Below are 23,122 nucleotides of genomic sequence, written 5' to 3' on the forward strand. Positions count from 1 at the left end.
TGACTATAAAGATCTTAAATTCTTTATACGCCTTCATGAAACTTTCATGAATATTAAAACAAGACGTGGCACTATCAAGAGCTGGTTATAGCCCTACACAAAAAAAAAGGTAGAGAGACTTATATTTCTTATAGTTTCAAATAAAAAACCACCTACCTACAGCATTAATGTAAGTAGCACTTACATCAATAAGATAAAAGAGAATTACATATTAAATGAAGCAAATAAAAACAAGTTATATGTTCTGAAACACTGTTCTATGCCAGTTCTGAATTGATAAATGGGAAATCCTTCTTCTCTGCCTGGAGAGTAACAGTAAAGGTGGTGATATTTTTGGTGTTAAATATGCTGATTCCCCCTAATGTCGTATTCCCAGTCCAGCTGTTTTGTTGTTTCAATCTCAGTGCTTGTCAGGTATAAATTTAATCCCTGGTCAGTTAATTCATGTGGTAAACAGCTGACCCCATGACTTGATTAAACAGCATATCAAAAGTTTAGTAGAATATTCAGTCTATTCAGACTTTGAATGGAATTTTATCTGCATAGCTGCAATAATCTAAAATATTTACTGATAGAAAAAGTAATGTAGAGTATATGATCAACTCCTTTGTCAACATCTTCATTTATCATTTCTGAAGAACAGAGATATCCATTTCTTAACCAAAGTCTGTAGCTAAAAGACTGAGGTTTAACTATGCATTATTATGGGGTTTCTTCATTTGTGTTTCAAGAAAGGAAACACTGTCTGGAAGCTATTGTTTAAATACATTTGTTTCCAAATGGTGAATTCCTTTGACTATTATTGATTCACTTAAAACTAAAGTATAAACCCAACGCCCTACTCCTGTAGCCAAAAGTGTATTCTCCACAGTCAACAAAGTAGGCAAATCAGGCACTATATTCCCTTTTTTTCATTTTAGTTGCCAGTTTTAAAAAAAATAAAAGGAAGTTCCTGCAAAGTTATCTTCAAAGACGTTTTACTGGGATTAACATAAATCAGTCTAAGAGATTACAGGAAAAAACTGTGGTTAACCAAGACTGTTTTCCTGATCTTGAAGATATTATTGATAAATACAAGGCATATTCCCAAGTCAGTCAGGCACCAAATCTTTTTCAGCGGCTGGAGATAAGGAGTAAACAATAATAGAGATCAGCAGACAACTTCAGAACTGTTTCCATGAGAAAAGTTTTGGGATGTCCGTGACTGCTGCTTTGTATTTCCTGAAACAAGACTCCTTTATCAAATAAACACATGAAAAAAAGAGTCCGATAGGATTAAGGCAATTTGTAAGAGCATCATCTGAGAGATGAGCAAAAATAGTCATGATGGATTCCACAGATATCCCTTCCCACCATATTAAGCACTGAGTGCCTCTGTCTTGCTACAAGGTGAGATAGGCTGGAAAAAAAGTGATAAGCATAATAAAGAATCCTTGTAGGTTTTTATAATAGATTGGGAGGAACTTCAGCTCATCATTATAATTCAAGGCTCCTGACTTGAAAAACAAACACTCTAATTACTGGATATTTCTTTCACCTAACACACACCCACAAAACACAGCAAATATTTCTGCCACTTACATTTACAGCTGAGTGGTGGCCTTGCTGCATTTATAATTAATTCGTCATTGCTCTTAGGTTCACATTAACTGAGTAGCAGTATTAAAGTAGATTTTTATTTTATAAGCCTCTGAGTTAACATATTCTAGTTAAGCTTAAACATCTGTAGTGCACATGGTTGGAACGGCACTACAGAAATCTTAAGTGCATAGATTTTGTCAAAATTGTATGTGCATTAAATGATTAAGGAAGAAAAAGAAAAAAGCTTTAATTGCTTTATATTAATATTTATTTATATTTATACAAAAGTTTAGATAGCTGTTTATGATGTAGCTACCTCTCTACAGAGCTATGGCTTTTACACTAAGATAATAGAGTTGAATTGTTTCAGCCTAAAAAGTCTTGAGGAAAAAGCAGCCATATACTTTTATCGGATGGGCATAAAAAAATGTGGACAGAAGTATTAAGATAGTGATTTAGGTCAATAATTATTCAAGTTCAAATGTAAGACCTGACTTCAAGTCTTATGCTAATGTTGGTTTATTTAAAGATCTTACCATAACTTCACTAATTTTTCTATTTCATTAGGAAATTCTAAAACTGTTAAAATGACATACACTCATACATCATCTGGATGTTCTAATGGTAACTGGAATAACTGTGATTCTTTTTCTTTTTTTATGCTGTTTATATGTTAAAAAATACTAAGCATCTTTCAAATTAATTATTTCTCTATTTATTAATGGAAAAATTAAAATATATCTACTTGGTTCTGAAGTAAGCAGTGATGCCAAAATGAAATAAACATACCTGTGCATGCTGTGTATCTGGTAGATGGTTTATTTTGTTTAGCTTGTGTTTTGTTTTAAGAAGAACATAAAACTTACTTTTATTTAAAAACACTCTCTTTTCTTCTTGCTGCTTGATTTCATGTTACGTTGGTTCTTTAGGCCCACTTATGCCTTAGGTATAATTAACCCCTTTTTGGAATTGCCTATGTATGACAATTAATGACAGAAAACCTAACCTAATTCTCAGATGGCTGAAGTTAGATGAGATAAACTCCAGTCTGAATCTGTTTCTTAGAAATACATCTCTCCATAATCCTTTTTATTTTAATAACTACATGGTATAACATGGTAAACCCCCCCTTTTTTTTTTTTTAGTTAATCATGATTGGGATGGTACCTCTTGTTCCTTTGATTTCTGAAAGGCAAGTTTCATTGAGTATTCTGAAAAAACAGAAATCTTTTACATCTTAAACTTTTATGGGTATCTTATTAAATTTAGATGGTATGTGCTAAAAGACACTCACCCTGATAATTGTCAGCTTTAAATATGTAGTTGGCTGAGCAATATATGTGTCTGGAAATGTATATTTTGAGGAATACAGTAATAAAATCTACAAACAACTCAAAGTAAATGTTACTGAATTTATATGGTAAAAATGCTCTAGAAGCTCTAGAAGATTCTAGTATCCTATTTTTCCCTTTGTTGTTTCTTTGTTCTTCACATATAATTGCTGTGACTATAATTTTGCAGGAGATGTTACATACCAGGCAACATTAGTGTCATTCAAATTGTAAACCTCATATACAAAACATAGTATGTAGACAATGTGTTAAATTAAGCTTCTGGGTGTAATGTTTGTTATATTCAGATAACAGCTCAAGTTAAGAAGATACTGAGGAAGAAAACAGAATTTACAAAATATGTAATTGATGAATATTTAACTTTAAGTATAGAATACAAATACACATTAAGTCAATATTTAGTTTACAGTTTCATTCTCTTTCTTAATTATACGTGGTGAGAAAAATTTATGTTTTAAGAAATGGATTATAGAAACACCTTGGGTTGCCTAGTTTTTAACTTTTTATAAATGGAACTGGTTTAGATACATATTTTCTAAGAGATGCTTAATATAAATTTACCTGACACTGTACTAACACAGAGAGATAAACTTCAATGATGTGAAGAACTACAAGTTTAGAAATAACATATAAGTTATATGATTACATACCTTAAGAACATCTCCTTGGGCTAAGTGAAACGTTCTGGCAGAAATGTTGATTCCTTTCCCTGCTTGTACCTGAATGCTATAAATACATTCATGGTTGTTTTCATAGTTAAGAGGATAATTGGGGGACAATAAGATTCCTTCATTATTGGTTGTGGAGGCTCCACATTCAGCTGCAATGAAAAGACAATGTTAAGGTATATTTTAATGGAAAACATAAATATTTTTAGTAATGGTGATAATGGGTATTTTAATGCAACCTGATTCAACATTATTATTCTTTACTGATATCTAAAATCTAGGTCTAAATATATGTTCATGACACTGATTGAAGGCTACAAGAATATTTCTAAACTGCTGCAATACTTTAATAAAAGTATGTTAAATAATATGGAGAGGTATAATTATATTAATGGCACATTCTGTAATTATAACACTCTAAAGAATCTTTAATTTTGTTTCAGAGGAAATATACTTGCTTTTAGTTCTCCACTACAGAAATTCATAAAGAATTGTGAATTAAATTAAAATAACAGTACTTTAGAATTATATATGTATATATGTTTCTATATACATACACATGTATAAATATACGTACATGCAGGTGCACACATTTTCATACAGACTAATGAAAAAAGATAATTTTTGTCTAATATTAATTTAAAAAAATAAACAACATAGTAAATGGTATAAATTAAAGTAGAAAAAGAGTTATGCTGTATCTACCAGCTAAGTAAGAGAAAAAAATAATTTCATTAATAAACAAGTTGAAAAATAGTAACTCCCCGGGGTGAAAAAAAGAAAGGAAAGAAAAAGGAATGAAATGTGTTTAAGATTAAGAATTAAAAGTAAAAATAAGAGAGAGTTTCCAAGTAATACTTTTATTATTCCAAAAAAGAAACCTTGTAATTGAGGACTCTGGTAATTAAGTTTAATCACAAAAAAAACCCCAAACATAAAAACTTATGGCAATGCTACATTAGGCATTAATAACTAACTTTTTAGAGTACTTACATAATTTTCATTAAGACATTTTTAGCATTGAGTTACCACTCATTTTAAATTAACACTGACAAACTATTACAATTCTTTCCTTCCCTTTTTATTTAGTCTTGATATGTCGTCATTATAGTGCAAGCAAAACAGCCTTTCCTCTCTTTTTAACAGATTTACATTAATTTTAAATTTAGCTGTGACATTAAATTTTCTGGGTTTCTGTTTGCTTTCAGGGTCAACTCAATATTTTTGCATTTGTTTTACCCAGTATCATGAGAATGCACCCCAGTTACTCTAACTTTGGAAATTAATTGGTTTATAATTACACAGAATAAGAAATTGTATTGTGCAAAACTATGTTGTACTTCTAATTGTTTGAAAAGATGTTTAAACAATCTGTGATATCTATTTTAAGAGCTATTATTGTTTATTAACATCATTATAATTTCCTCACTAGACTTGTTTGAGTGAAATCCAGGAGATCAAAATATATATTTTGTATACGAAATTTATACTTTAAATGACAAAAAGACATTGATTAATTATTTTTTCTGTATGTAGCTAAAACGAATAATGTGCAGAAAACCAAATCAGGCACAGATCAAAGCAGAAGAAATACTTGATGACTACATTTAATTCAATCGCAATACAGAACAAGTACACAAATAATTCAGGTGTCATCACTTCGTCTTAGAACAGTTGGAGACACAGCTAGGCAGAAGTGGAAAACCTTCTAGTCCACATGATCATGTCTAGGCTTTTATTTTATTCTCAAATAAATGGGTATTTGCTACTCTGCAGATGCATAGGTCAGTTTGAATTACACCATATAGGAGTAAGGTGACTGTAATTTCAGATCTGTGGGATATCCTTTCCCATTCCAGAGAGAGCGAAAAGTCAAAAGGCACAAAGTATTTATGGAATTAAGTTGATCCAACAACTCTGTTTTTATCAGAAATGTGTTTCAGAACAATATTTTTAAATCTGAACACAACAGTGAGCCAACTGTTAGGGCATAATTAACGAGTATTTCAGAACCATGTTATGTTTCCTGTTAAAAATAAGGGAATCTTTCATGCCATGCTATTTGTCAATCTGATTTTACTTTTCTTAATATAGAGGGAGAACGTTGTATTCCAAGTTGTGGATGCCCCATCATTGGAAGTGTTCAAGGTCAGGTTGGATGGAGCTTTGAGCAATCTGATCCAGTGAAAGATGTCCCTGCCCCATGGCAGAGGGGTGGACTAGATGATCTTCAAAGGTTCCTTCCAAACAAAACCATCTGTGATTCTATGTATGATCTCAACACTTGTGTCAGCAAACAAGAAAGCAAGTTTAGTAAAAGTAACCTTGAAAACCAAAATATAAAAGAATTTTGCCCATCTCATTCAGTTCTATCATTACAGTTCCACAGAAGCACACACTGTAGCCTACAAGAGTAACTTCTTTTATACACTTTTCAGAGGGATTCACACAAAATCAACAGTTAGTCCCTTGTTTCTCTACTTGCATCCTCTCAGTGCAAATTATGACTTTAAAAAAAAAAAAAACCAAACCAAAAACCTCCAAACACACAACAAAACAGCAGTATAATTCTGAATAAGTGCAGAATCAACAGGAAAGATACACAATGTTATAAGACTTTCCAAACTATACCATAAATAGTTCCATCTGCCAATCCCCACTTCTATTTGCAAACATGAACAGACAGCTATGTTGTTTAAGATTACATGGAACTCCAGGTTGGTTCCCTTCTATTCTTTGATATCAATTCTATAGCATAAATCAAAAAAGACCATAATGCTTCTATGTTCAGTTAAGTGCTGAGTGAAAAGGAAGAAAAATGTTAACTGAGTTCTTAAGTTTAAAAGAAATTCATATATTAAGCATGTGTAATTTGTTTAAACCATTTGGAAAAAAAATTTAATAGGCATTATAGTGAGTGACAGAAAAAGAGACTGAAGGTGCAAACTGGATAAAATTAAGGGAAAATGTGTAAAGAAGGAAATATAGAAGAGACGAAAAAAGGGACAAAACACTATTTCAGATGTAAAGAAAATTCACAAAGGAACAGAAAGTCTGCGATCATCCTTTAGAAACATTCTTAGAGCTGTTATCAGAAATTACAAACATTCCTGCACTTTCTTAATGTTTCATTTTAGTAACATTCCTTATTCCACAGAGATTAAATTCAGTTTGCTTTAAAGACAGATTGGGTTTGGGTTTGGTTTTTTTTTAAAAAAAAACACTTATTGCAGCTGAAACCTATGACCTACCCTACACAATTTGCTTGTAGGGAAAAAAAAAAGAGAGATATAGGGAGAATCTTCCAAAATCCAGCTATGTTTCTACAAAGACTTTGATTCAGCCTTATATTAAGTACAAGGATATAACGCTAATATTAAAGTAAATCAGTGTTTTGCAACTTTATCAGAAATATAGAGTCATTTCAGTATTAGAAAGGAAAAGAAACAAAAACTCAATGAAAAATAATGAAAGGAAAATACTGATATAATGAGCTATTTATAAGAAATTACTGTTATGCTTTTGGTTATGAATGTGTGTTCATTGCACATTTCTATAATAAAACAGATGAGTTTAAACCACTGTTTATTAGTGTATTTAAATGCTGTAATAATATAAAATGCCATTGTCTTTCTAACCAAGGAATGGAATGCATCTGTTTGGGTAATTTAACCATTTGAAAACAACTTTTCAATGAATGGCTTTTTATTTTAAAACATGCTCTATTAGGAGAATTTTGCAAGGTTTCTCACAATTCAGCTGATGATGAATTATCAAACAAATAAATGTCACAAGCTGCTAGAAATTGAAATTCAGCCATTGTTTTCTTCAAGACAATCCTTTGGAATCAAACAATAAGAGCTACAAATAGCAGTTCTGTATCTTGAAAAGATGTCGTCTCTTGGTTAGGAGACTAAGCACATTGCAAAAGCTTGACTGGGCAATTAAGTAGAAGCATTCTAAAAAGGATTTTATCTTTAACCAACAGTGGTAGTAGACTGCAAATCAACAACTACTTCAGCAAGTGTATCTGAATTCAGTGCTCAACAAACTGTTTCTCAGAAAATTGTTAATCTTCAGAAGTTCTACCCCTTCCACTGATAGCATATTTAAGAAAAAAATAGACTCTTGTCAACAAAACAAGTCAATGATGAAACGATTAAGTTGTGACTGAAGCATTCTTTTCTTGAATAATCTCAGTTATGAGGTCATCAGAAGTTTTCCAGGAGCTTTTGGTATCCTGGCAGAGTTAAGTACCACAGTTAATAACCCTATGCTGTTAAAGAAAATGAGAGGAACATTGTCTTCTTCAATCAGTAAGAACAGTGTTTTTTACTTTTATTTTCTATTGTTCCAAAAGATCTGATTTCCTTTCCTAGATCCAAAAATGAATAATTGCAATTATAATATTATTATATTTTGGAGTCCACTAATGTCATATTTGTGAAGATCCTGTATTTAGGACCTACACATAATCTTACAGCAGGTTGATGTTTCTACTACAATGGCCAAATAAGAAAGAAATAATTTTTGGAAACAATATTTACATTTTTATGATTATTTTTCATAATTAATAGCTCCAGCTGACAAGAATGAGGAGTCGTCCCATATAAACAATATGCTTCTGTACCACAACCGACCAAAGGAGGATGGAGAAATAGCATGACAAATGAGCTTCTGCATTAGTAGTAATAAGGTAAAATGTCTTAACAAATACAGATTTTATACTAGGGGAATCTAAAAAACCAATATGCACAATTTGCCTTCAAACTTCTCATAACCTTCTCATATAAAAAATAGACAAACTAACAAAAAAAACAAACCACAAAAAAACAAAAACAAAAAACAAAAAATAACCCCAGAACTGTTGGAACTTAGTGAAAATTTCCACACTATGAACAGGAACCATTAAAACTTTATGTAAAATATTAGAATACATAAACAAAATTAAGAAAGTGCTTATCGCATTATAATGCAGTTATACTAACAGATGGTGAGCCCTCTATGACTATATTTCACTTTGTTTAGGATATCATATCCTGCAAGAAAATAACAGAAATAAAACTTATTCCAAAATGACAGGAGAAATACTTAAATGAATTAATATACTTCTGACAAACAAAAGAAAGATTAGGATTAATTTATTCTGAGAGGAATCAATGACACATTTACAAGCGAATATTACAGTCCTTAAACTGAGCACTCATGCTGCCAAAATACTCCACATATTAAAACTAGCAAAGGTACACCTTTTCAAATGCAAAATATTAAAAACAACCTTTGCCTTAAATTTTATTTATGCACCGAAATGGATAAAGCTATGCAGCAAGACTCTCATGGCAATATGGAATAAGATGTGCAGAGGGCAGCTAATGGCTGTCCCACTAATTAAGGGACCTTACAATTACTGCAGATGTACCTGCAGTAAAATCTTCACTTCGTTTGTTACATAACTGTGCTTCATTTCAACATTGAATTTATTGTTCCTCTCATAAAATATAACCTTTCAGACATTTCTGTTTTTCACTCTGCAGGTATTCCCTGAAAAGCACCTTAATTCAAGCCTGGCAAAGAAGCTACATTGGTAAACAGGAAAAAAATCTATCAACTTTGCAAAAATCTTTATCAGCAAAAATCCATATACAGTATCATCTGAAAAGTATGCAATAAACATGACATAAATGAATGGATTTGCCTGTAGACTTTTTATGTTTGTTTGTCTGCTTTTCATAATTGTAAGGGGTATAGTTCCTTGGAAATCTGTATGACCAGAACATCAGAGACTCTCACCTCAGCTGTTTCTCAGTATGTCTACTGAGAAAAACGGACAAAAAATGTCATAAGGAGAAATATGAGTGGAAGTAGCATATAAGCACAAGTAAACAAGATTTTAAAGTCAGCGTCTTCCAGCTAAGGTTTAGCAGACTACAAAGAAATTGTATGGCCCTGAGAAAGCCAAAGGAAAAAGCTCTACACAGTTTAGGATCTATGAAGAGGCTATCTGATCTTCTTTACATAGATGTAGAAACAATTATGGGTTATAAATTTTGATGTGACATCTATAATGAAAGGTAATGCACTATGGCTATTGGGAGCCTTATAAGGGAAGGAAGAAAAAAGAAAAGAATGAAAAAAGAAAATGGAAGAGGGCAGAGGAGAGAAACAAAGACATGAGAAATCCTGGCATAAAGGAGACGACTTTCTAAATTTTACTAGAAATAGAGGTAATTCCAATAAAGTGGTGTGTATGCTGAATATGACTATTGCATTTCATTATCATTTGAATAAAGCATTAAAAGAAAGCATGAAACTAAGGACTGATGGTATTCTTACAGATCTTTAATCATATTCATTCCACTATTGATTATCAGAAAAGTTTAATTTTATCTATTTCGTTATTTTTCCTTTAAAGCAACAGTAATTGTTTTTGTTTGTTCTTGTCTATAACACAATTACAGGGAAAATCAAACTGGCTTCTTCTAAGCTAAATATGGCATTGAAAATTATAAAGAGCATTAGGCAGAGACATCTGAATTCTAAATGCATCATAACCAGTTCAGAGACACTACAACCATATGAAAGCAACTGAACTGCACATTCACAAACTTAAGATGATACCTGTGCTCTGTATGACAGGCTGGAGATATGCCCCTAATATATTGCTGAAAATTTTGACTACTCAGGATTGTCCAGAGCTCAGATGTACTGAAAAGGAATGTTTATTTAGATACCAATAAAAACCCAAACCACCCAGCCAACAAAAACCAAACCAAATAAAAACAAAATAATGACACTATGTTAGCATTATTTGTTAGTTAACTAAGACTACCTACATATGTTGGAAACAAAAGTGATAAAATTCACGAGTGATTACAGACATCTACCCCAAAATGAGCTATACTATATTGAGAATGCATACATTTACTACAAAGGTAACTTTAGGATATTAGGAATGATGTACAAATGTATAAACAAGACATACACATGTATTTGTATTAATCCAAACCAACCATGTAATTAGTGAATGTGGATATTTCTAATTATCTTGTTCATCAGGATTTTCAAATAGTAGTATTCATTCTGTAACAGTTTATGCGCTTTGAAGCTATTAGTCCTTTAACAGGACCAGCTAAATAAGCAGAAATATAGAAAATATTTCTGCATTTATATAAAAGACTTGTTTTGGCAGCACAACATCAAGCCCTATGGAATTCAGATAATGCCACCATTTGAGCAGTTCAGCTTTAAAAATTCAGTAACAAATATTTGTTTGCTATTTGAACATTACCTTTTCATTTATTAATTCTTAATTATAAAATGTCATTTATTAAGTTTTAATTTCAAATTAAATTTTGAAAAAATCTTCCTAAAATGAATAATAATATTAATTAATATATACCATTTATTTATCCAGCTTCTGAGAAAGAAGAGGAAAGTCAGCTTCGTATTCACTGGCAAATATTTAGTTTAATATTTAATATGATTGGCTACTCTGTTTCAGGACTCAGCACATTAGTCTTCTGTGTATCCAGAAAGACATGCTTGATAAATGTTCTGGGAAGAATTCTGAATAATCTTGTTATCCACCTCCAATCTCCAATTGCTTTTTTAATTTCTTTATATCATTGACCAGAATTATTTCTACAATTTAATTAATGTTGAAGGAAAAAATTATTTTTAACAGTTTTACTTTTTTAAAGTATTATTTTCAGTTGAATGGCCCTTTTTCTTGCATTAGTGGAAAAGAGAATTTAATCTCTTGAGCTAATTTACATTTGCCATTTATTATAGGAAAACACTCCCATCATCTCTCTTTTTGTATTAAAATGTGTACAAGCTTGTTATCTTACTTCCTAGCCCTTCCTGAACTCCTAGCAGCTCTGCAGTATTTTTATGGAGAGAGATTTGGAAATATTTCTGTTGGAACTGCAAGTTTCTGCAAGCACACTCTGTCCCCAGTCTTCTGTATGAATTACCGTATCATATTTATTTTTTTTTCAGTGATCATAAAATCATAGAATGTCCTGAGTTTGAAGGGACCCACAAGGATCATCAAGTCCAACTCCTGTCCCTGCACAGGACAGCCCCAAATTTACACCCTGTCTCTAATGGCTTTGTCCAAGTGCTTCTTGATTAGCATCAGGCTTGGTGCCGTGACTGCCTCCCTGGGGAGCCTGTGATTCTTAATTCAAATTCTTATGTTAATGCCATTAATTTAGAATTCCCTAGAAGTATAACTGCAAGGAGGAGTCTACTGTTTGTTTGGGGGTTTTTTAACCCTCATGGTATTTATCAGCCTTATATTTATTTTACCATATGGTTTATCTGTTCATTAATATAGCCTGTTATGTCTCTCAGGTTCTTCAAAGTTTTCTTTCTTCTGGTTGTAACTATTCTAATCAACAGCTAGCATAGACCACTTTCAGATCAGTAATGAATGTACTGAAGCAAGACAGAAATACAAAATTTGAAACATTAATTTAATTTTATGATCAATTTGTAGTGTTGTTGTTGTTCAGCCCCATTCAGTAACTAAACATCACGAAGCTGCTCGCTCGCTCCCCCTGCCCTTGTGGGATGGGGGAGAGAATCGGAAGAGCAAAAGCAAACAATAAGAAATCTTGTGGGTTGAGAGAAAAACAGTTTAATAATTAGAATAAAATAATAATGATAATAATATTCATTATGATAATAATAAGAATAATTAGAATATTATAAAAAGGAAAAGGGGAAAAAGGGAAAAAAACCAGAAACACAAGCGATACAGCCGCTCACTACCCACCGACTGATGCTGCCCGTCCCCGAGCCGCGATTGCTGCCTCCCTCCCCCGGCCAGTCCCTCCCAGGTAACATACTGGGCGTGTCGTTACATGACATGGAATATCCCTTTGGCCAGTTCGAATCCACGCTCTTAGCTGTGCCCCCTCCCCTCCCAGCTTCTTGTGCACCCGGCAGAGCCTGGGAAGCTGGAAAAGTCCTTGACTAGTACAAGCACTACCCAGCAGCTACCAAAATATCAGTGTGTTATCAACATTGTTTTCATACTAAGTCCAAAGCACAGCACTAGGCCAGCTGCAGTGAAGAAAATTATCTCACCTAAAACCATGAAAAGTGTGCACATTCTTCCCTTTGCTAACAAACTTTTTCTTCTTATAGATTTTTTTTAACTAATGACAAATTCATAGAATATCCCATGAAGAAAGGTAAGTCTCAACTTTATTGAAAAAAGTTAAGAGATCTTTTTTCATTAATTCTCTGTCGTTTTCATGAAAACTCTGAATTATTATTTCTCTTTACAGGACCTAGATTGTTGGGTGAATGCTGACATGAAATTCTGAACCATAAAGGAGATTTTAACTTATGGGCTAACCCTTTGTTGTGTCTGCTATGGGTAAAAGAGGGAGATAAGAAGAGTGATACTTTACCTAGAGATTTGGCCAGTTAAAAAAATGTCTCAGCTATATACATGGGATGTTTTCCTAATATACAGATGAATATACAGAAGGGCACAATCTGTTATTTCCTCAGTTTGCAAAGGACATAAAACTATAGTGGGAATAAGTCAGAGAGTAATAATACAAACAGTATTTTCAAATGTTAACAATATGGTTAGTAGTTTAGACCTTTAGTTGGCCATTATTATATGCACAGCATAATGATGAAATAGGTATAAAAGATAGTTTCAGAAATATAGTGTATTATTTGGTTTTGTCCATACTTGAAGATATTACAGAAAGAATAACTACTAACTCTTAAATATTCTCACTCTACTGGAAATCTAGTGTAGGTATGCATTTCCAAAAATCTTTGCACCATGTCAAGCAGACCTATCTCATGCTTAACATATATGCTTTCTGTTGCTAGTCTTGTTCTTTTGATTCAGTATGTGCCACCATAAATACAGCAAAGATAGTAGAAGATGATCCTGTGAAGACTCACTGAGAATCTGAAATGACTAGTTCATAGACTAGGTATATTGCCATAACTACCATATTTTTGTTTATTTTCTGTCTGTAAATTGAAGGTTCCAACACATTTAAGTCACCTTTGCATTAAACTTCTGGTAAAATCTGTTCAGTTTAAACCTAAATGAAATCAATTATCTATGAATCTTGCCAAATTCTGACGAAAAGAAACTAACAGATATGTATAACCAAAATAGAGAATTAATACATAAACCTATAAACATGTATTACCAAAATAAGGGTTGTTTTATTTATCTGCATGGCAAATTTCAAGCAATATAAGGGATCTGATAACCCAAATCACACTGAATTTTAAGCATTGGAAACAAAATTAGGGTAAAATATGGTTAACCTATTAAATTTGTTTTCTTCCTCTTTAAGGAATGTTCACAAGATATTTATGATTCCATTGATTTTTCGAATTTTGAATTAGTCAAGTTCAGGATTACTAGCAGCCCAACCTACTGTAAAGGTACCATTTGCAGCCAATGAATGAAATACGAAAACCACCAGAAAAAATAATTCTTATTTTTCCTAACCTCTGTGCAATATAACATAAATATTTTCATGATGGTTGAGCCATTTCAGGGTACAAAACAGGGTTTGATTAGCCATCTCAGCAAAAACAGTGTTAGGAGGTCTCCGCTGGCAAATGGGACCAAGACTAGTACAGTCTTACCCATATTGCCTGCTGGAAGGGTATTCTGTAGTGAATAATCCTTATATCCACCAAGTTTTGTTTTAAGGAAAAGAAAATGGTTCATATATGAAGAGACCACAAAATATGTTAAAAAATGTGACACTTGACTTGGTCAAATGACCAAGACACAGGTGAAAGTAGAGAGCTAAGATATGTAACAATGCACAGAAATTAGTTATGAACATTTACTAAGACAACAGAAGAAATATCATGACCCATAGGACTCAACTATACCTATCAAGAGGATATAGGAAGAAGAATACAGGCAAATTGAAGTTGGCAGGGACCTTAGGAGGTCCCTAGTCCAGCCTCCTTCTCAAAGAAAGCTCAACCCTGATGTCAGACCAGATTGCTCAAGGTTTTAATCACTTGGATCTTGAAAACCTCCAAGGATGGTATCTGCACAACTATTTTGGGCAATAAGTTCCACTCTCTTATTTCAATATATGACTTTTCCTTTTATCTTTGTGTCATAAACCACTGTGAAGAACCTTGTTTCATCTTCTTAATCATCTCCTCACAGCTATAGAGGACTGCTATTAGGTTCTCGCAAAGCTCTCTCTTCTTCAGGCCAAAAAGAGACATTTCTCTCACTTCTCACCACTGCATCAGTGCTCCAGCTTTGAACCACCTTGATGGCCTGCCACCAAACTTCTTCCAGTTTACCTGTGTCTTTCTTGTATCATATTCTTGTATTGACAAGCTGAATACAAATGCTATGAGTGCTGTTTGGTTCCCAGTTGAGGTTGGGTGTTTGTGAAAGTGTATATGATACCAGAAGCATTAAAGCTCATGAATAACTTTAGCAGAAAATGCCAAACATGAGCAACAGTAACAATATGTAAATTCCTGAATCTAATAAAAATAGTCAAAAGGAATTTCTACTCTCCAGGTTTTTTTAATTTCATTATTATGAATATAAATTAAGCACAAAATTGACAAAGGCTTAATATCTATGGGGGGGAAATGGCTGATTAAGTAATTCTAGTGGAGACTATATTTCATTTTCAAAGATAAGGAGAAAATACGTTGACTGGAAAAATATTTACTCCTTGTGTTCCAGCTTTTCTCTGGCCTCCCCCCCAAAACACACAAATGTAAACATTATTTTCTATGTCATGAAAGCTAAATAGCATTTGTTTTCATTTATGCTTCTGCACAAGTTCCTCTTTACTGGTAATTTACTAATTCATTTTCAGCATACTAACACTTCCAGAAATTTATTACTAAAATTTAACCTGTCTTCACAACTGTGCATGCATTCATTATTATTATTATCGTTAAAAATGCATTAACCCCAATACAAAAGTAACTTTATTCATGCACTATTCTAACTCAGCTTCTAAACCATCTCTTCCATAGATACACACATAAATGTTGCTTATGCATATGCCACATTCAAAACTTCTGTTATATCAAGGTAAGCATAGGAATAGTTTGGACATGAATATTATGATAGGGTAACTAACACTAGGTAAGAGCAAGCACATAATCAATCGTTATTATACAATCAGATTTTGAAATAAACTTATGTTTTACCATTATACAATTCAGTATGAAAACATAAAAGGTTTCAAATGCACATTGATACAGATATTTTCATATATAAACCTTTCCATATAGTATATAGTCTTAAATAAATAATAAAAAATAGACACCTAAATAACTATCCTACTTTCTAGAGATTTTGTTGTTGTTGTTTTAACAGTTCTCAACAGAACTGAAAATCGAGACATTTAGGAAGAATTCAGCTCAGACAACATTAGCTATTGAAAGTTGAGTTTCTAGTCAAAGCTACATATGTAGGCTACCTCTACAGTGAATGGAGAGTGTGAGGAACCATCAGAAAGTGTTTCTTCTCAGTTATCTTAGCTATCATTTTAAAACCAGAACTGTTCTGACGATAATCCGAGAATATTTTTGGGACAAGGTTCTGTACTCTAACTTACACAGGAAGCCCACTTTACACACTTACACATGGACCTAGTTTTATGAAATAACTCTGGTTTAAGAGCTCTAACTACATTTACATAATTTTGTAATACAGGTATCACTTGGAAGCTTTCATTGGCAAAAAAAAGAGCCAGTTATTAGGCATCTGAACTTGTAAATGCTGATTTAAATTTATACACAGTTTTCCTAACTTATTTATCAAAAGAAGTAGAGTAAGCATTGTGCCCTCAATTTGAAATGTTTCAGGTATAGACTATGAAGTCCACTGATAGATCTAATATTAAATGCATTAAGGAAACATTAAATAAATTTGACTAAAGAGAAATGGAGAATATGTGAGTACCTTAAAAAGTAAGAGGTGTATTACCATGCTTTTCCATGCTGTAAATCTGCAAATCCATGGACAATGACTACACATACAAGCAAATGAAAGCAGCTGACCACGTACCCACACACCTTGGCAGAGGTGCACTCCATACTCGTCGGCCACCACCAAGACAAATAATCTCTGAAGCTCCTTCTAAACGATATCCAGGTGAACAGGAGAATGTCAGAATATCTCCCACTCCAAAATTAAATCCTATTCTGTTACCAAACTGTGGGATCCCAGGATCTTCACAGGGTTCAAGATTATACTCTGAAAACAAGAGAGTGAGTCAGCTTCTAAGAGGGGACAACATTTTCTATCAGTCATATTTTTAATATTGTAGTCTCATAATTTCTGTATATTTTCCCTGACTATCAATACAGATTTCACATTTAAAAACAAAATGAATGCGGGAATGTTACATTGGCAATTATGCTACATTAAAACATAAGACTAATGAATATATTCACAATGATTTTAAGATGCATAACACAACATGCTTTATCACTCTTGTAAGAGCCATAAATGTCCCAGGTACAAAAAACAAATTAAAACAATGACACAGCATAAAAGCCTAAATAATTGACACTTGGGCTCATCTGGAATTTCACTAACGGAAATTAAACTAGTTTTGTTTCCTCCTCTCACTTGAGAATGTGTCTTACATTTAACTGCCATCTCATTTATCATGTAGTAGAAATGTCTCTACAGAGGCACAGAGGTTTGCTTGCTTTGAAACTGTTGTGTTTAGGAAACAACCTATATAACTTTTTTTTTTCATTAGGTAAAATACTGAAAAAAATATTTTTCAGGAGCCAGATATTACAAGCATTTCCTTACCAGAGAAAGAGATATTAAAACCTTCATATGATATTGAAAAGTCTGAAATAAAGCGCAACTGAGCCCTGAAATTTCCATAGAGACCAGCATTGATAGGTGAAGGAAGCTCTGAGCCAGTCAGACGTGCTAATGGCTGTGTGAAGCTGCCATTCTCTGTTATTAGTAAGTAGTCATGATGATCCTCCAAATGAAAGGTGTAGAAGGTGAACTGCACTCCTATCAGAAAAAGTAGAAATAGATTTACATATCACACTATGTACTATAATGTAATTAAGCCAAGGATTAAATTTATGCATTTCATTATGAATCGTGGTTCAGAAAATTATGATAATCCGATTTTTCTAAAACTTAGTATCTTTCCTGATTTTAATATGAAAATATCTTTGCAGCAGGTCTTTTGGTTTTGACACTATCTTTCATTTTGCCTTTAGCTGTAAAATACAGATATTTGATTCAGAGAATTCAAAGACATATGCTTGCATTTTTGAACATACTATGTCTGTTCAAAATTACAAACTGTTTATGGCAGAATGGGAAAGGTAAACCTTGTTTCTTACAGTCACTAGTATCCTTGTATAGGAGCAGTGAAGGGAAAGGCTATAAAAAACATGAAATTTTGTTCTCATGGCACATACAGGAACAGCAGCACTTTCTCCCCAAAAAAAGGGAGGTCTCTTGATAAGATGTGGCATATGTCAACAGCAAGTTTTTTGCAAAACATCAGATACAAATGACACACCTAGAAAAGAAGATATATCCTGGAACACAATAGCAATAAAAAGATTTAAAGGTCAAGACAAACAATTAAATTACTTTTTCTGCATTTCTGTAACTAAGTTAGACCATGACCTTTGCGTAGAACGCACACAAAAGTCAAGAAAAAGAAACAGGAGAAAACATTAGCTAGCTTAAGTGATTATTGGGACCTCTAGTGTAATAGCATTTTCAGTTTTATCATAAAAGATATAAACCAAAGATTCAGGCTCTGTAAAATATATCTAGTAATGTAATGCTTAGGAAGATCCATTCATGTGATTGAAGATTAATGTAGTATATGAAGATTAATGATCTTTGGGTGCTTTTATGGACAACAGATTTTTAATAATAGAAATAACTTAATCAAAAAACAAACAAATACTTCCCCACTCCCCCCCCCCCCCCGACTTCCCAAACAGGGTAACAAAATCCAAGACTAAATCTATCTTTTCTAGACTTCATGTGCAGCTTTAGAAGCTCACAGTATAATTTTCCTGTAGTTTTTTCTACAATACATTGGATCCCTGAGGTTGCCTCAAATGACATTAGACATTTATGTTAATGCAACTCAATCATACCTACTAAATACAGCTTGCAAGGGTATCTGGAACGTAAGGACACTTGGTTTATGAGGATATCTAGTCAAGGACCTTTCAGTATAGGAAGCAAAGACAAGAAATGACAGAAGTAATGGACTATATACACTCATACACAAGCTTTAATGAGCAGGATTTAGTGGAGATAGTGGAAATTAGAAATTTACTGTGGAGTATTTGAGGGAATTTGTGAGATTATGTAAAACTTAGTATAAGGTTTTCAAATGGTATTTTGAGACTGCAAAACTTTTTGTGGGATGTTCAGGACCAAAGCCAAGTAAAGGGAGGGATCATGGTGGATAAGGGAGAAAAAAAAGTGTTGGTAAATGGAGAGGGTTAAGCCTCTCTTACTAATCCCTGCACCCAACCACCACAGCCTGTCCTCTATTCTATTTAAGCTGTGTTCCTGACTTTTTAGTGTGCATGTCCTCTGTCCAGAGTGTGAGCACATGTGTGACCACTAGTGAACATTAGCATGGACTGCCTGGTGAGCAGGATGATGTCAGAGCCCAGCAACTGGAAAAAGGGCCATCAGTCACAGAGGGGTGGCACCTGGAGGGAGTGGGATCTGGGGACCAGCTCCTGGGCTAGGACTTGGAAGGTTGTGGGAGCACGTGCTTGTGCGTGTGTGTGTCACTCCTAGCAAACTCCTGTCCCCATCAGCCCAACCAGATAAATAGGATTTGGCTGCCTGTGATGTCATGTTCATTTCAGTGCTGTTGGTGTTTCTGTGTGTGCCAGTAAAGACACTTGTCTGTGTCCATGTTAGTCTGTGTGACCAGCTGTATGTGTATGTACATATTGGCACCTTTGGAACACATGCTTAATCTTGCTGTCAGCTGGACATATGAATTGGAGCAACAAGAGGAATCTCTTGGATCTTACAGAACTCTGTATTGTGCTTCCCTTTAAAGAGACAGGAGAACTATTCAGCCTTCTCAAGTAGATATCTTCTCTTCTTATAGCTCCACACACCCCACCCCCTTGACTTGCTGTAACTTGTAGATCCAGTTAAACACACTCTTACTTAGTAGCACTGATATAGAAATTACAGGATAAGGCTGTGTTTTATGCATAGGAAAAAAACAGATAACCCAAGAAATCTATTACATATTTTAAAAATTATTAATTTAATAATTATACGAGCAAAGCCATTCATCTGCTTTGAGCGGCGTATTTATTCTCCTAGACTGTGGGACAATAAACTGACAAAAATCACAGACTGAATTTTGGGAGCAAAGTTAGGTTATATTATCTTTTCAGCTAATGCATATAAATTTACCTTTGGGATAGATAAACTCTTAAATAGTTTAATTTTTTTATCATAGTTTTAGATAGGAGACAGTGTTGATCTGACATGAAAAGAAAGCTCTTAAGAGCTGCGATATATACAGAATAAGGCTGAAATTCAGGCCATATTTTTGTATTTACTACTCTGCAGATTCACTTTGGCCCTTTTTATGCATGCATGAATACTGCAACAAAAAATCAGAAATGCCAAAGAAAATTTTATGGTAGTAACCAAAAATAATGGAATTCCTTTGAATAACAGCTGAGCTTCACTGAGTATTGTTTAAACACCAAACCCAAGGTTTAACTCAAGGGATTGTTTCAATCAATTTTCCAGATTGTCATGACATTTCTAAGCAAAACCCCAAGATATATCCCAGCAGTAACTGTACAACTTAGTTTTCTTCAGAAAATATGCTGATCACATTAATATATGCTGTGTGACAGATTATGTCTTCTCCAGAGAAGAATTTTAAAAGATATGTTCAGCTAGCTTCCTTCTCATTCTGCCTCACATGTCCCCTTCTTTATAGGGGGAATATTTAAAATCTGAAGTGAAGACAGGAAGACATAATGCTCTAATGTAATTTCTCAGTATTAAAATCCAGACTGTTGGGGGATGGGAAAATTTACTGTTCTGCTAGTAAATGGTTTAAAATATACCATTGATACTCCACAAGTTTCACTCCGCCATATATTGAATTCCATGCTAAGAACAGACAAAATACAATAATTGTCGTCATGATAGATATTTCCTTTCCTCTTCATAAATAACACCAATTACTAGACATATTAACTATATTTAAAGTGCATGTTCCATTCCCTAGTTAATAAATTTTTAAAATTAAAATAAAATTATATCAGATTTTAATGGACATTCAAGAATTGTAATGCTGGTCTACATGAGTGCAAATGAAAATTATTCCAGAATTCCAGAAGTTTAGATACACTTGAATAGTCAAATTAAAGAGCGTGCAGAGATGCAGTTAGAAAAGCAAAAGCCTGGCTTGAATTGAAACTGGCTGTAGATGTCAAAGATGACAAGAAAGGATTCTTCAGACATGTCAACCATAAGCAGAAAAAGAAGGAAAGCTTAGGCCCACTGTTAAATGGAAAAGGAAAGTTAATCAACAAAGATGCTGAAAAGGCAGAGGTCCTCAACACCTTCTTCACCTCTGTCTTTACCAGCACTGCAGGGTCCCAGGCTTTGGGAACAAAATTCCCAGTTGATCAAAACACCAACCCACCATCAGTGAACGAAGAGTTAGTACATAAATTACTGCAGGAACTTGACCCCTACAAATCAATGCGCCCTGACACCATCCACCCGAGGGTGTTGAGAGAGCTGGCTGATGTCATTGCAAGGCCGCTCTCCATAATCTTTGAGAAGTCATGGAGAACGGGGGATGTCCCAGAGGACTGGAGGAAGGCAAATGTTACCCCTATCTACAAGAAAGGCTCGAGGGAGGATCCAGGCAACTATAGGCCCATCAGCCTTACTTCAATCCCTGGGAAAGTTATGGAACGAATCCTCCTGGGGGCCATCACAAGTCAAATGAAGCACGTGATCGGGAAAAGCCAACATGGCTTCACTAAGGGCAGATCGTGCTTGACAAACCTGGTGGCCTTCTATGACAAAGTGACTTGCCTGGTTGACATGGGGCGGGTGGTGGACTTTGTCTACCTGGACTTCTCCAAGGCCTTTGATAGGGTCCCCCACAGCCTCCTCCTGGAGAAATTAATGCATTATGGCCTAGACAAGTGGTCTGTGCAGTGGGTGGGGAACTGGCTGACAGGCCACACCCAAAGGGTGGTGGTAAATAGCTCCTTTTCCAAGTGGCAACCTGTCACTAGTGGAGTCCCCCAGGGATTGATATTGGGCCCAATGTTATTCAATATCTTTATAAGTGATCTGGATACCGGCATCAGGTGTAGCCTGATGAAATTTGCTGATGACACCAAATTGAGTGGGGAAGTAGACACTCCAGAAGGGAGAGCTGCTCTGCAGGAAGATCTGGATAGGCTGGAAGAGTGGGCCAGCAAGAACCTTATGAAGTTCAACAAGGACAAGTGTAAGGTCATGCACCTGGGAAAACATAATCCGGGAGTGCAGCACAGACTGGGATCCACCTGGCTGGAGAGCAGCTCTGTGGAAAGGGACCTGGGGGTCCTGGTGGACAGAAAGCTCAACACCAGCGAACAGTGTGCTGCTGTGGCCAAAAAAGCCAACAGGATGCTGGGTTACATCAAGAAGGGCATCACCAGCAGAGATAAGGGAGTCATTATCCCGCTCTACTCAGTGCTTGTCAGGCCACACCTAGAGTACTGTGTACAGTTCTGGTCCCCGCTATACAAAAAGGATGTGGACAGGCTGGAAGGGATCCAGAGAAGGGCCACAAAGATGATCAAAGGACTGGGAAGCCTGCCGTATGAGGATAGGCTGGGAGAGCTGGGTTTGTTCAGCCTTGAGAAAAGGAGGCTCAGAGGGGATCTCATCACCATGTACCAGTACTTAAGGGGTAGCTGCAAAGAAGATGGAGACTCCCTTTTTACACAGAGTCCCATGGAGAGGACACGGGGGAATGGACACAAGTTGCTCTTGGGGAGATTCTGATTGGACACCAGAGGAAAGTTTTTCACAGTGAGGACAGTCAACCATTGGAATAATCTCCCCAGGGAAGTGGTTGACTTGGCCACATTGGACACCTTTAATAGTCGTCTGGACAGGGTGCTGGGCCATCTTGTATAGAGTGTGCTCTTCCTAGAAAGGTTGGACTAGGTGATCCCTGAGGTCTCTTCCAACCTGTGATTCTGTGAAATATTTATATTGTAGATTGTTGTGTTTTAGCCCCTGTCAGCAGCTAAGCACCACATAGCTGCTTGCCTACCACCCCCTCCAACCCCAGTGGGATGGGGGAGAGAATGGGAAGACGAAAAGCAAGAAAGGGGGTTCCCCCTCCCCTCCTGGCTTCTTGTGCGCCCGGCAGAGCATGGGAAGCTGGAAAAGTCCTTGACTAGTACAAGCATTACCCAGCAACAACTAAAACATCGGTG

The 23,122-nt window shown here is 34.8% G+C and overlaps 1 protein-coding gene across 1 annotated transcript in view; it reads right to left on the reverse strand.

The window, feature by feature from the left end:
- Positions 1-23,122, reverse strand: part of CSMD3 (CUB and Sushi multiple domains 3) — a 614,053-nt gene that overhangs the window by 255,238 nt on the left and 335,693 nt on the right. Inside the window, exons 21-23 of the mRNA XM_075085810.1 lie at positions 17,427-17,642; positions 16,668-16,856; positions 3,584-3,753 (exon numbers count right to left, since the gene is read on the reverse strand). Coding sequence (XP_074941911.1) covers positions 3,584-3,753; positions 16,668-16,856; positions 17,427-17,642 — 575 coding nt within the window. The remainder of the gene's footprint in view (positions 1-3,583; positions 3,754-16,667; positions 16,857-17,426; positions 17,643-23,122) is intronic.

The sequence above is a fragment of the Phalacrocorax aristotelis genome, chromosome 2, assembly GCF_949628215.1.
Source record: "Phalacrocorax aristotelis chromosome 2, bGulAri2.1, whole genome shotgun sequence".
Classification (NCBI taxonomy): Eukaryota; Metazoa; Chordata; class Aves; order Suliformes; family Phalacrocoracidae; genus Phalacrocorax; species Phalacrocorax aristotelis.